Here is a 12873-nt window from a genome sequence, read left to right on the forward strand (position 1 = left end):
TAACACAATTGCAAATGGTGGTTTGATTAGAGCAACACTATTGTTTGGGTACCCATTCCACCACCTTTTCCCAAGATCCATCTGTTCAAAGATGCATCTCTTCAGAAATGGAAAGTTTATCTTTAAGGTCAAGAGTTCCAGGGTACTTGAACAGAAGATAAGTCTACTCTTCATATCAACATTCTCAAAATTCTTGCAGTGCATCAGGCAATGTTAAAGGTCCTTCTCCTTTGAAAGGAAAAAAATTGCCATGATACGTTCCAGCAATTTCATGGTTTTAGCTCATATTTCTCATCAAAAAGGCACACATTCTTGAGACCTTTGTTTTTATACTTCAAATCTTCTCTACTGGGCTCATTTTCATCAGATTAGTTTTTGTAGCATGTCATGTTCCATGTTTGATTAATTTCATTGCAGATCACTTGTTCTGAAAAAATGTGTGCTACATCATGATGTTTTCAGTAGATTTGCTCTCAGTTTTGGTCTCCAGTAGTTATGCTTTTACAACTTATTGGAATTCTTAACTGCAGTTATTTTGGTCTTCCATACCTCATCCTCAAATGTGGGCAGTGGATGCATATCTTTAGGACTGAACCTGTTTACATCTGTATGCCTTTCCCTGATTTGGCTATTGCACCAGATTTTGGCAAAATTCATTCTACTACCTGTCACGTTCTATTGGTTGCACCTTGATGGACAGCTCAAGCATAGTTTCCACTTCTTCATTATCTGCAGGGATATCCTGCTCTACCTCTTCCAAAAAGAAAGCTTCTCTTGAGACACCTTTTATCAGACATTTTCCACCCAGATGTTTGGCAACTCAGTCTCTATGCTTAGTAGTTATGTGGTCCTTTGCTCAACATAAGGATTTAACTTCTGATTTTTTTCTGTGCTTAACTAAATCTCTCCATAGGCTAACCATGATTGTTTATCAGTTGAAATTAAATATTTATTGTTAGTGGTGTATTAAAAGAACTTTAAACCTTCTTCATCTAAAAGTATCTATCATATCCTGCTTTACAACTTTGATATTTAAGAAGGGTTTTACTTCATCTACAGTGGCTTTATGTAAGGTACCCTTTTCCATTATTTGACACTATTTATCTACCATTGAGTTGTAACATACTTAATAATACTAATTTCATTAAAATACATAATAGTAAAGTGGTGTGATTAAATTTTGAATGTAACTCAATTACACTTTGTCATGTGCAGAAAGGAATTTAAAAATGGCAGTGAACACCATAGGGTTAAAACTGGATTGTCTCTTATTATTTGTAATTGTTCCAGTGCTTTCCTGCTATATGTGTTAAATGAGGGATAGTGATGTACCACAGAAAGCATCATGTGTTGGTAATAATGTTCATTATGGAAAACGGGCCATATCTGTGTATTTTAGAGCAAGCTAGTCCATTCTCCTCAAATAAGGTTAAAACTTTGTTGGCAACATGAATATATAATTAAAGTGTTTGTTTACAGAGTATTGATATACTATTTTCAGAAAGGAAATCAACAAGATTGTGCTTCTTAATTTTGTTGTGAACCAGAAGACCCAAATACAGAGGAAGTTGTGTCTCATGATTCAAATTGTTGCAGTGCATCATTTTGCAGCATTAAGACAAGCAGCTGTCTACAATCCCAAGTAGTCTTAGGTGTGGTGATGTGTACATCCATAAGTGACTGTAAACATGGTTAACATTTGTTTAAATGCTCTGTACTGATTTGATACATTTTCTAAATGTTTTTTTTTAATTTTTTCTGTTCACATGGGCTCCTTAGTAGGCAGTTAGCCCAGAGGAAATATCCCTGGTCTTTCTACTCTTTCAGTAGGCATGTCACTTACACCAATGAAATGAGAGATGTTAAAATGTTGTCTCTTGTGTTATTATTTCGAATCCTCTGAATTTGAGCTTCACTTGGAGAATTTCTTTATGTATATCACTATCACTCTTTCTGGCTAATAAGACAAAAAAGGATAAAGATTGAATGGGTGGTAAAAGTAACTTAATTACATTTTTAATAATATTTTTTGTCACTACCCATTCAGACTATTTCCAGTTTTTATTTTATAAAAGGCAAGTTTCTCATCATCATCTTTGATGAAACAAGATGTCTCCATTATCTTTCTTCAGTTAAAAACCTTATTTGATGTGTCACCAAGTTGTTTAAAACAGTCTATATAGAGATTATCTACATTTGATAACCTGAATATATGATTAATACCATCATCCATCAACTGAACATCATTTTTGCATGAGATCAGTTCTGTTAAGGCTACTAGCTTTCACTGTAAGTCGTAAATCTGTTTTTTTTAAATACAAATGATCTGTACAGAGATGTGATGCACATCATTTGGTAGTGTCGTGTTTCCTGATGATATCTTAACAAATAACGTTGTCTCTTGTTGTTTTCCATACTTTTACATCCAGATTCATAGGTGTACTTTTGAAAACTGTTGTACAAATGTGTCACAAAAACATTTTAGAAATTATTAATTATTGCAGTCTCCAGCATCCACAGCTAGAGTAGTGAAACAGCCTCCAACTAAGGTGGCATTGCTTTTTGGTTATAAGAAAAGGAGAGTCTCTTTTGTTAGCAACTATACTTGGCTATTTTATTATAGTTCCACCCAAGAAGATTTGAATATATATTGTTTTAGAAGTGATTCCAGTGACATTGTCTGTAGTTTATTATTAATTACTGTATCTTTTTCATACAGACAGCTCATATAAATATACTATTTATCCCACATAAAAACTTTTTTTCTCAAAATTTTAACGTTGAGAATTTCTTTTTCCAAAAGTATTGGTAGAACATTAAAAGCTAGGTATGTTCTTTCATTTTTACCATTAAAGTCATTATTATAATAAATATTGTAATAAAAGAAACAGGATTTTAGAAAAATTGTTTATACAGTTTTTGAGCAGAGACCATTAATCTGACAAGTTGTTTTACTATATTTGTAAAATAAGTATGCCTTAGAAACCCTTTTATTTATATATATATATTTATTTATCAAGACACACACAGGTTGCTTTATGATGTAGTAGTGGACAGTTACATTTACTTCAGGATTCTAGAAAAAGTCCCATTAAAAATAGTAGAAGAGTAAAGAGATGAAAAAAGGCATGAGTGGTAATTTATAAAGAAGAGTTGGGTAGAAGGAAGAAGAAGAAAGCAAATGGAGTACAATAATAAAGAAAAGAGAAGCATTAATAAAATACAGAAAAAATGAGCTGTATGAACAGGGATCAAAAGGAGGGGAAAGGAAAATTGAAGGTTGATTTGTTATAGAGTATAATTTGAAAAAGAGATGAGAAGAAAATGCTATAAAGATGACTTATTATGTGTGTGTGTATGGATTTACTAACAAAATAAAAAGGGAATATTTTAAAATATTGTCCTTTATAAAATTTTTGCTTCTTTAGTTGATACCTAAAGATAGTTTAAATAGGAATGGAAGACAAGATTGATGATGTAAAGTCCAGAAGAGATTTACATAAGTTGTATAATAAAAATAAGAAAGAAGGAAGTGGTAAGATCTGAGGGAAGGGAAGGAAGAACAGCTCAATAAAGAATTTTTGGGAAGAGGTGAATAAATATAAAAGGAAATTAAAAATGTCCAAACAATAAAAATGAGATAATAGTAAATCATTAAAAAGGGTGTGTTAAAAGGGGTAGATAGAAAGGAAGATAAAGGATACTGGAATGCAGAAATAAATTATGAAAACTTAATATAAAAATAAAAAATGATTAACTAGATAAAGAAATTAATAATCAAGAAAGTCCAGCTAAAGATTGAGAAATAAATTTTATATAACAGCAACAGTAGAAATGAAAGTTAAAGTTTCTGAAATAATAAGTAGGGTATGTGAAAATACAATGTATCCAAATATTGAGAACAGGAGAGAAAGATAACCCCTAAAATCCACAGAATAACAACATTGTTAGACACAAATAGAATCATGCAAATATAATAGCATAGAGGTTAAAGAAGGTGATTAGAAGGAAATGAAAAGAGTACAAAAGATCAAGTTGGTGTTGAAAAGGGTATTCAACGAGAAACAGTGTATGTACATTCAGTGCCTTAATAAATTAGTTGCAGATAAGAAGGAAAAGTTATTGGGTTTCTTGTAGACTTCAAGTCAACATCTGATATACAATAAATAACAAGACTATTCTGGAAGATTCAGAAGAGTGGACACCTGAGGAAGAATGTTGAAGAAGCTGTAGGAGATTTATAGCAAAATAGAGTAAATATAGATCGAAGACAAAGTTGTTGGATGCGAGGAAGTGGACAATACCATCTGTTAAGACTAATATTACTTAGAATAAGTGTATATATAAATCATTCTGAAAGGAAGTTTTAGGAAGATAGAAAGTGAGATTTATTGTTTAAAGTTTGCAGATAATAATAAAGGATTGAAAGAGAAAACGAAAAATCAGAAAGATTTGTAGATTGAAATAATTTGATGATTAGTTTATGTAAATCAAATATTATGAAATTTCAAAATTTAATAGAAGGGGAAAATGGGACTGGGATAATAAAAAATAGAGGTGGTAGATAAATATAAATGTTTTAATACTGGTTTAACAGGATATGACAGTATTTAAATTTGATGATGAGGAACCCGCTTTATAGAAAATAAAGTTTGGAAATGGGTAACTGGATAATGAAAAATGACAATCTTGTTGAAATTTTATACACATATAATAAGGTTTTCTTTATTACCTAGTCAAGCCATATCTGAACAATTTTAAGATATGACAGTAGTGTGTAAAGTCACAGAAAGCTTCAAGTATAATGTGGAGTATAAAAACAAAAAGTGGAATGAGTAATATTAAGTTGAAAATTCTGTTACATGGATTGGTGGTAATCTATACAGATATGGAGATAGAATAAAGAAGGAAAGTTACATAAAAGACAAATGAAATGAGTATCATAAATGGATATAAATACACCAAATTTTATAAGGCATTTATAAACAGGAAAAACAAATTTGGAAGGCAAAAGTATGAAGATAGTTTCTACATGTGGTTAAGAAATAATAAAAAGAAAGGGGAAATGATGACCAAAAGTATTTGATAAAGATAATGAGAGGAATTTAAAATGACAAGAAGAATAAATGTGTGGATGAAAATGAAAATATCATTGGAATGTACAGAAAATGTGTAAATAATGAGAAATGATTTAAGAGGAAGTAGTTATAAAAGTTTTACAGAAAAAGTTAGAAGAAAAATGAATCAAAGTGCTCATGTGTTCAGTAGAACAATAGGTATTGTACACATTATCTAAAGTGAAAAGAATAAATTGGAAAAGTGCAATATTTGAGAGAATAAGAGAAAGAAAATAAAGTAGTATCAAACTAAGGTGCAAAAATATGCACAAGGACAGAAGAAATGGAAGTATCTAGAAAAATGGAAATGTAGAAACTAGAAAAAAAGGACAGTGGAACAACAATGAATAGTAAATAGGTTTAAGAAACAAGAAAGAAAGGATATGATTGTATTGAAGAAGAAAGAAAGGAAGCAGAAAATGGATGGATATGGAGGATAATGAAAGAAAAAATTAACATGTATATATGCAGTTATGTTGAAGAGTTGGAATAACATATAAATAGATAGTAAATAAAATGTAAATAATGATATTAGATAACAAACGTATAGGAAGAGTATAAAAATTTTAATATGATGTTTATATTATAGGAAATTATATATTTCTTTCCTAAAGATAAAATTATCTGAGGAATATTACAATCCAAAAACCCTAATATCAATTTTTTATTTTTTGCTGAAAGTGAAAACCTTGTATCTGTAACATGTGCACCCCACTGTTTATACTTCAAAGGAATTTAGGTTCATTGTTGTTGTAACATCTCTTGCTCTTTAAAGACTCAGGTAGGGTTCAAAATTTGACAGTTGATAAAAATCTTGACAGTTAATGCTTTGTAAAAATTAAACTTGATAGTTTAAACAATTTCCAACATTGGGTAAATTACAGAAATTTTAATTTTTGTTTGATGACATAAACTTAAAAGTTGAAGAAAGAAGGTGTACCTTCCAAAAGCTGTCTTATAAGTATGTCTGGTGTTTTGTAATTTATCAGTTTTGTATCTCACATGATAAAAAACTTGAACTTTATAACTGTTGATTAAGAGAATTATTTTTTATAGTTTACAGAAATTTGAATTTATGGCAGTTAATAAAAATTTAGCTCTGTTTGTTGATCAGAATTTTAATGTTATATACTTTTAAAACTTAAAGTACCAAACTAAATTATAAAAATTAAAGTTGAAAAAGTATATGCTAACATTTAAGTTTTAGGATATTTCATATGATAAACTATAATACATCATATTGTCTTTGGCAGTTTACCTTAAAACTTCTAACACTGACATATATCATAGTGTAATAATTTAAATATTGTACCAAAAATGTTTCAAAAAAATGTGACTAGGAAGATTATTATATGATATATTATATAACGAAAACAGTTTTGCATTTAATGTACTGTGAACTAACCATATTTGTATTTCAGTGTTGTAAGACTGGTTAATGAGAAAATATTGTGTATCATACTAAGTATGTCATATAATATTGTAATATTTACCTGTTTATGAGTTATACTGAAATGTCTGCAAGGTTGCAGTTGTTTGCATCCCTATTGTAGAACTTAATAACATATCTTCTACTAACAATTCTTTTTACAGATACTTCAGGCATAGATGTATTTGGTAAGTTTTATTTTCCAAGAATTCATCTGTAATTGCATTACTTTGAATCTACTGGCTAAGGGTCAAGCATGATAAGCTCTTGCATGGGTGTTTGTGTGAGACTTTTCTCATTCTAATTCCTTTGCTTCCTCCCACCCATCTTAAGTTTTGGACTTTACACACACTAATATATTTTATCTTCCCTCAAAGCTGCAACACTAGTTCAAGCTTTCACTCTTTTTGTATTTTTAAAACAATGATATTTTAACATGTTAAAAATATGAACAATTATGTGTATTTTGTTATGGCTTTTGTAAAAGTATGTTTTTGATATTTTGGCATTGAAATATTGCAATCAGCACGTGCAATGAAAGATTATAGTTGGAATTATATATTTATTTTTGATGATATTAAATGTGTACAGATTTCTGCAGGTTCAGTGCATTCTTGGATTTCTTTGAACATTAAAATATAATTATTTTTAACATATAAAAAAGAGAATATAATTATAAAATTGTAAACTTTTATATTACTTAAAAAGCATGTACAATGTTGAATGGGACAAAGCTATGAATTATAAAGTACATCTGTTGCATATATTTGAGTTAGCATCTGCAAATTTTTTGTACTGACCAAAAAACTAAACTTATAAAAGTTGTTAGTTAAAAAATCATGATTGATGTATGTGGTAAAGATATTTTGTTTTTAGTATTTTTGTGTACAAGTTTTGAATTAAAGTACAGTTGTAATTGTATTTTTCATATGTTGAAATGCCATGTTTGTTCTCTGGTGTAATGTTATAAGATAGCCCAACCTCTGCTGGGATATGTATATATATTTCCTGTATGAAACTGAGTAATAAGTGAAGTGAGGTTTTCCTTTGGTCAGTTTACATTTAGGTATTAATTTTTAGAGCTGAATTTTCATAGGATAAGGCTTAAGTTTAAAACACTTTTTTAATAGTTTTAAATCAGATTTGGAAATATTATCAAAGATGGTGAATATCAGATATATTCCTTAAAATATTTTTTGCATTAAAACTTAGTCTCAAGAGCAACTAATATTAAAGTTTTTTTTATAATATTAATAGTAACCTTATGGATAGTCACATTCCAAGTATAATGTTGCAGACAATAACAAGTTATTTTTAACCCTGGAATATCATATCTTTGGGTCTGGCATGGTGTGAGAGTTAGGGGGCTTGACTTGCAGTCTGAGTGTTGCAAGTTTAAATCTTTATCTCTAAACGTGCTTGTTCTGTATGCTTGCCATCTGGGCTGGCTACCCTAGTGAAAAATTTTTTGGCTTTCAAAATTACTGCTTAACCTAAACTAATTGGGATTAAGGTTGTTATGGAGAACAAGTATGATATCTTGGTATTTGAAAAAGGCATAATATTTGTTTACAATCAAGTATTACTATACAAAAATATAATATTACTTAAGTTAGAATATATTGGAGTAGTGGTAAACCTCATGTTGTTGTTGTTTATCAAATACAAAATCTGGGTTAAAACTGTTAGGTATTGTAATTTGTTTTAGATGATTCTCCAATTTATTATGTTACATAGGTTACACATTGCTATTTAAAAGGACTGGGAATTTGAATTCAGTAGTTAATTAAATGTTAACATTTTAAATTTATGTTATTTGCCAACAAGACTGATACACACAACATCCTTTTTTAACACATTTTAATGTACAAACATAAAAACAAATACAATTTATAAAAATTGTGATTACTAATAATTATAAATGATGATTCATTTACAAGAGTTTTACAGACTTACAGACAACATTGAGTCTCATATCTGATATAGAACTAAATATTTTATCAACAATCCAGGTCCACAACAAACAAATTAATTCTGAATTGATATTGCCACATCATGCTTAAGCTAGCTAGCTGTTGTTTGTTGATTGGCCTTACACTGAGTAAAAACTGACTCCTTACAGTGAAGATATTTAATCTCATCGTAGAAATAATAATGTCCAAAGTAATTCACTGAGTTGAATGGTTCATAATGTTCCTGGTCAAATTCTGTAGTTTTTTAATGAATAGCTGTTAGTTATAATCATAGCTTCGTGGTCTTCAGCACACCAACTGTACCTGTGCAATAATAATATTGACACTTTCATCTCTCAGCTGGCTGCTTTTTATACAAATTGTGCAAGACTCTAGAACCTTCACCAAATCTCTGACAATACTGTCAATTGCTAGTATTATATACGCATGTATATTGTTGATCCTTACTCAAAAATGTCATACTATTTTCAAGAACAAGTGGAACTTGCATAATGCACAGACAAGAAATACATCACATACAATAAAGAAAACTATACAGAAACAAGCATAGGCATTAAAATCAATGTACAACAGTAAATCTGTTGCCAAATGTTCAAAATTACAGCTGCTACTGACATTTTTTGAAATCTTTTGTCAGATAGTGTGAAGCCTGATACTTATTGGTATAGAATTCATATAAGAAATATTTTTATTTGGTCAAAAACTGAAATAAAAAATTACAGAATCTCATGTTTATCTAGATTTATGTTTTTTACTGTTAAATTTATTATTTGATTTTAGAAAATACAAGAAAAAGGCTTATTATATTTTTTGCTGTTTTTGGTGTTATAATTTTTACTATTCCTTATAGATTTTTAAGTTGGCCTAAAATATCAAATAATTTATTCTCCTTTTATAGCTGGTGCTGATGTGTATGTGAAAGTGGCCTACCACAAGCAGAAGCTGCTATTTGAATTACCATTCAGTCCCAGAACAAACACTTTTGTATCAGAGGTCACAAGGGCAGCAGAAGGTAGCAACAACTTAATGATTTTGGTACATAAGTTAATTTGTGTTTCATAGAATTTGTGCTGGATAGTTGTTGTTTCTTTAACCAATGTGAAACAAATTCTAAAATTGTTTTGAAAATATGGAGTTATTACAGCCTTTTGTTTTTTGTAAACTTCCAAGAAAAATCTTGACCATTCAGTAATTATTGAACTTCTGCAACAGTGGTATGGATTATAAGAAGTATCACATACACATATTACATCAATATCTAACACTGGGAAGTCTTCAGATTGACAATGCTAAAATTAAGATTCAATTCCCCTTGGTGGACACAGTAGATAGCCAAGTGTGGCTTCAATATAAGAAAAACACACACACATCTAACATTGTGCATACACACACACAGTATGTATGTGTATATACATGTGTATGTGTAAGTATCTAGACAAAACAATTCATAATTCCATTCACTTAAAAAACAAAACAAATAAACATATATAGAGTTCCTGAATTAAAACATCTCACCTCTGCTGTTTCTCTTGATTTGATCATTGTTTGAACTTATGAATCTTTTTTTCTTTATTTTTTTCTTTTCCTTAACAATGCCAATTGAAAATATAAGTAGGTGATATAAAATCACTTCTCAAGAGATCTTCACATCTAATTGTATACTCTTGTGTTGTCTATTTGAATGTTATGGTTACCCGATAAACAGACATTATGTCCTTTTGGTGTTTAGATGGTTCACACATTTTACTCTAGTTTCTTTAGCCTGTTAACTTTCTTTTTACTGATAAATTATTGTGTTGTAACATTTCCTTAACTACAGAGATTAATTACTTTATATTAAATGATTTGAAGGTTCTTCAATACTTTGAACTTCCTTTGATTTAATTTGTTTCCCAGTTCATTTATTTTCTTTGAAATTATCTTTTAAAAATATGAAATAACACATTTTTTTTCTTAAAAACTAAATTTTCCCTGATTGTAAATTCAAAATTTATTATTTATAGCCATGAACCATTATCTATTAGAGCTGTGCCTTTTGATTTCTGAAGTTCTAATTTTCTTCTTTGTCCATGAAGCTTTGCAGTAAATGGTTGATTTTCATTAGGGAATTATCAACAGTTTCTATTTTTAGTTGTCTAGTTCTTATGCAAAGGTTCCAGGAACCACATGTCTCTTACCTTTGTTTTCAATCATCACCACGTTAAGTTTGATTAATCTTTATTTTATTCTGGTAGATCTGGTGTGCATTGTTTTCTGATACTCTGGCTAAGACTCCATCAATATACCTTCTGTATCTCCTCATTTGAGCCAGGATCTTTTTATTGAGGGATCTTTACATTGTCCACTATCACCTATTACATTTCAAGATAATGTTTTTGTATCAAACTAAAAGAGTCTATCAATTTTCAACTATTTCTTGGTTGGTATTTTCATGTTTGAACTTTGATCTACGGACTCTGATATGCCTGTTAATTTTCTTCATTTAGATTCTCTTTTCCTGACTTAAATTGTGTGTGTAAGCCTTTGCCAGCATACATCTCCCTTGGGTTTTATCATTTACTCAATCATTTATGAGGCTTTGTGCAGACTTCCAGCACACTATCTGGAATGGTGTTTTATTCTACGTTGAAATTCTCTCAGTTTCTTTCTTTCTTCGATAATTGTTTTCTTCTCCTCTGCAATGAATATTTGAAAGCTTATATTTATTCATAACAAAATTCCGTGCAATCTTTTGAGAAACTGTGATTTTAAAGACTTCAATTTTTAATTTTTTGTGTTTGTATCCACCAGTTGAACCAGAGCCTGAAATATAATGATAGATCTACTTCTAAATCCCTTTCTTTGGGTGTATCACTTCAAGACAATGTATTTCATTTATTATTAGGTCACATTAGTGCTGGCCATTAGATATTCAGCTAGGCATTTTATGTGCTCTTCTTCAGGAACCAGTTTATCCAGACAGATGGGAGGTGTCATTGTTTTGCTAAAAACTTTCAACTTTTATATCATGTGATGTATAGGCAAATTGAATAGCATTTTATACCAGGAATAGGATCACAGTAATTCAGTTGCAGGTATGGTACTAGACAGAAGTACTGATAGTAAGGATTTCCCAATTGTTGTTTTTTAAGAACAAAGTGTTAATTATAGATGAAGATGTGGATATATGAAGATTGATATCTCAACGAATATGAGTTAGGAATGTTAGATTACTGACACTGCAGTTGTAAACAAATTCATCTGAAGTGTTTAGAACTTCATGTGTGAGGCTAAAAATCAGATCGACCATTATGTTTTTATCCTGATTTTGCACAAACACAATACTTCATTATTTTGTGTTTCAAACAGATAATAAATTTCACTCATAGTACAAGAAACGTTCCAGCAAGAAACTTAATGACTAGCTTGGATGAATTTCTGATGGCTCTTGATGCATTGTTAGAAAGCCAGAAAATTATGAGAGGTAAGGGAAATTGTGTACTTGTTGAGTGTTATTAGTCTAGGTTCTTTGGTGCATTATTTAATTATATAAAAATTTAGTGCATTATTTACCACTACTATAAAAGAAGTTGGTTTAAATGTTCTCAACAGTTGATGGCAAGAACAAAGAAGATTGCATAAGTTTTTCATGTTTATTTGTTATTCATTATTACAAAAGTAACTAAAATGTAAAAAAGGGGATTTTTTTTAGGTTAGTTAAGATCAGATCAGATGAAATAAATAATAATAATATAATAAAAATGTTTCACTAGGCATGAAGCAAGCATGCAAGCAGCACAAGGGTAATGTAATTCAATAATGTAATGTGGCTTGCACATTTCCTGAGTGATTTACAACTTATAATGGTACGAAAAGTAGTTAGAAATGATTGAAAGGGCAAAAAGACAATAAAATTTAATAATAGATAGATGTATAATGCTACAAGCTTAAAGCTTCTTATGATAAACAAATTTAGCTTCATGTAACAACTTGATGTCATTCTGGAAAGAAAAAAAAGATAATTTAGATTTATTTCGATTTGATGAAGTTGATCAAATTGGCCAATCCCATTTTGAGTTAGAGTAAAGAAAATAATAGTTTCATTAAAAATCAAACATTTGAAATTATTTAGGAGGTTTTAGGGATTGATTACACAAAGGAAATTTAGAAATTTTTGAGATAAGAAAAGTATTTTTAATTTTAACATGAAAATTACTTTGTCCACAAACTATTGAAAACAAATACTCAATATATTAATGGACAAATCTTTTAGTTTATTAAAAATACTTCACAAATAATATTGTGAATAAAAATAATATTTTTTTGTGTGAAAACTTATAATGTTAACTAAAAGAGTGTTAAATGTTTTGAAGAT

The 12873-nt window shown here is 29.6% G+C and overlaps 1 protein-coding gene across 9 annotated transcripts in view; it reads left to right on the top strand.

The window, feature by feature from the left end:
• Nucleotides 1–12873, top strand: part of Ocrl (Oculocerebrorenal syndrome of Lowe) — a 162724-nt gene that overhangs the window by 25656 nt on the left and 124195 nt on the right. For 5 of the 9 annotated variants that reach the window (XR_013021788.1, XM_076483029.1, XM_076483031.1 and 2 more), the window contains exons 5-6: nucleotides 6711–6734; nucleotides 9418–9531. Coding sequence is in view for 8 of the 9 variants with exons in the window: in XM_076483029.1 (XP_076339144.1) it covers nucleotides 6711–6734; nucleotides 9418–9531 (138 nt within the window). In the remaining variant the exon portion in view is untranslated. The remainder of the gene's footprint in view (nucleotides 1–6710; nucleotides 6735–9417; nucleotides 9532–12873) is intronic. The other 4 variants (XM_076483033.1, XM_076483034.1, XM_076483036.1 and 1 more) reach the window with 1 other exon arrangement.

This window comes from Tachypleus tridentatus, chromosome 13 (genome assembly GCF_004210375.1).
Source record: "Tachypleus tridentatus isolate NWPU-2018 chromosome 13, ASM421037v1, whole genome shotgun sequence".
In the NCBI taxonomy this organism is placed as follows: domain Eukaryota; kingdom Metazoa; phylum Arthropoda; class Merostomata; order Xiphosura; family Limulidae; genus Tachypleus; species Tachypleus tridentatus.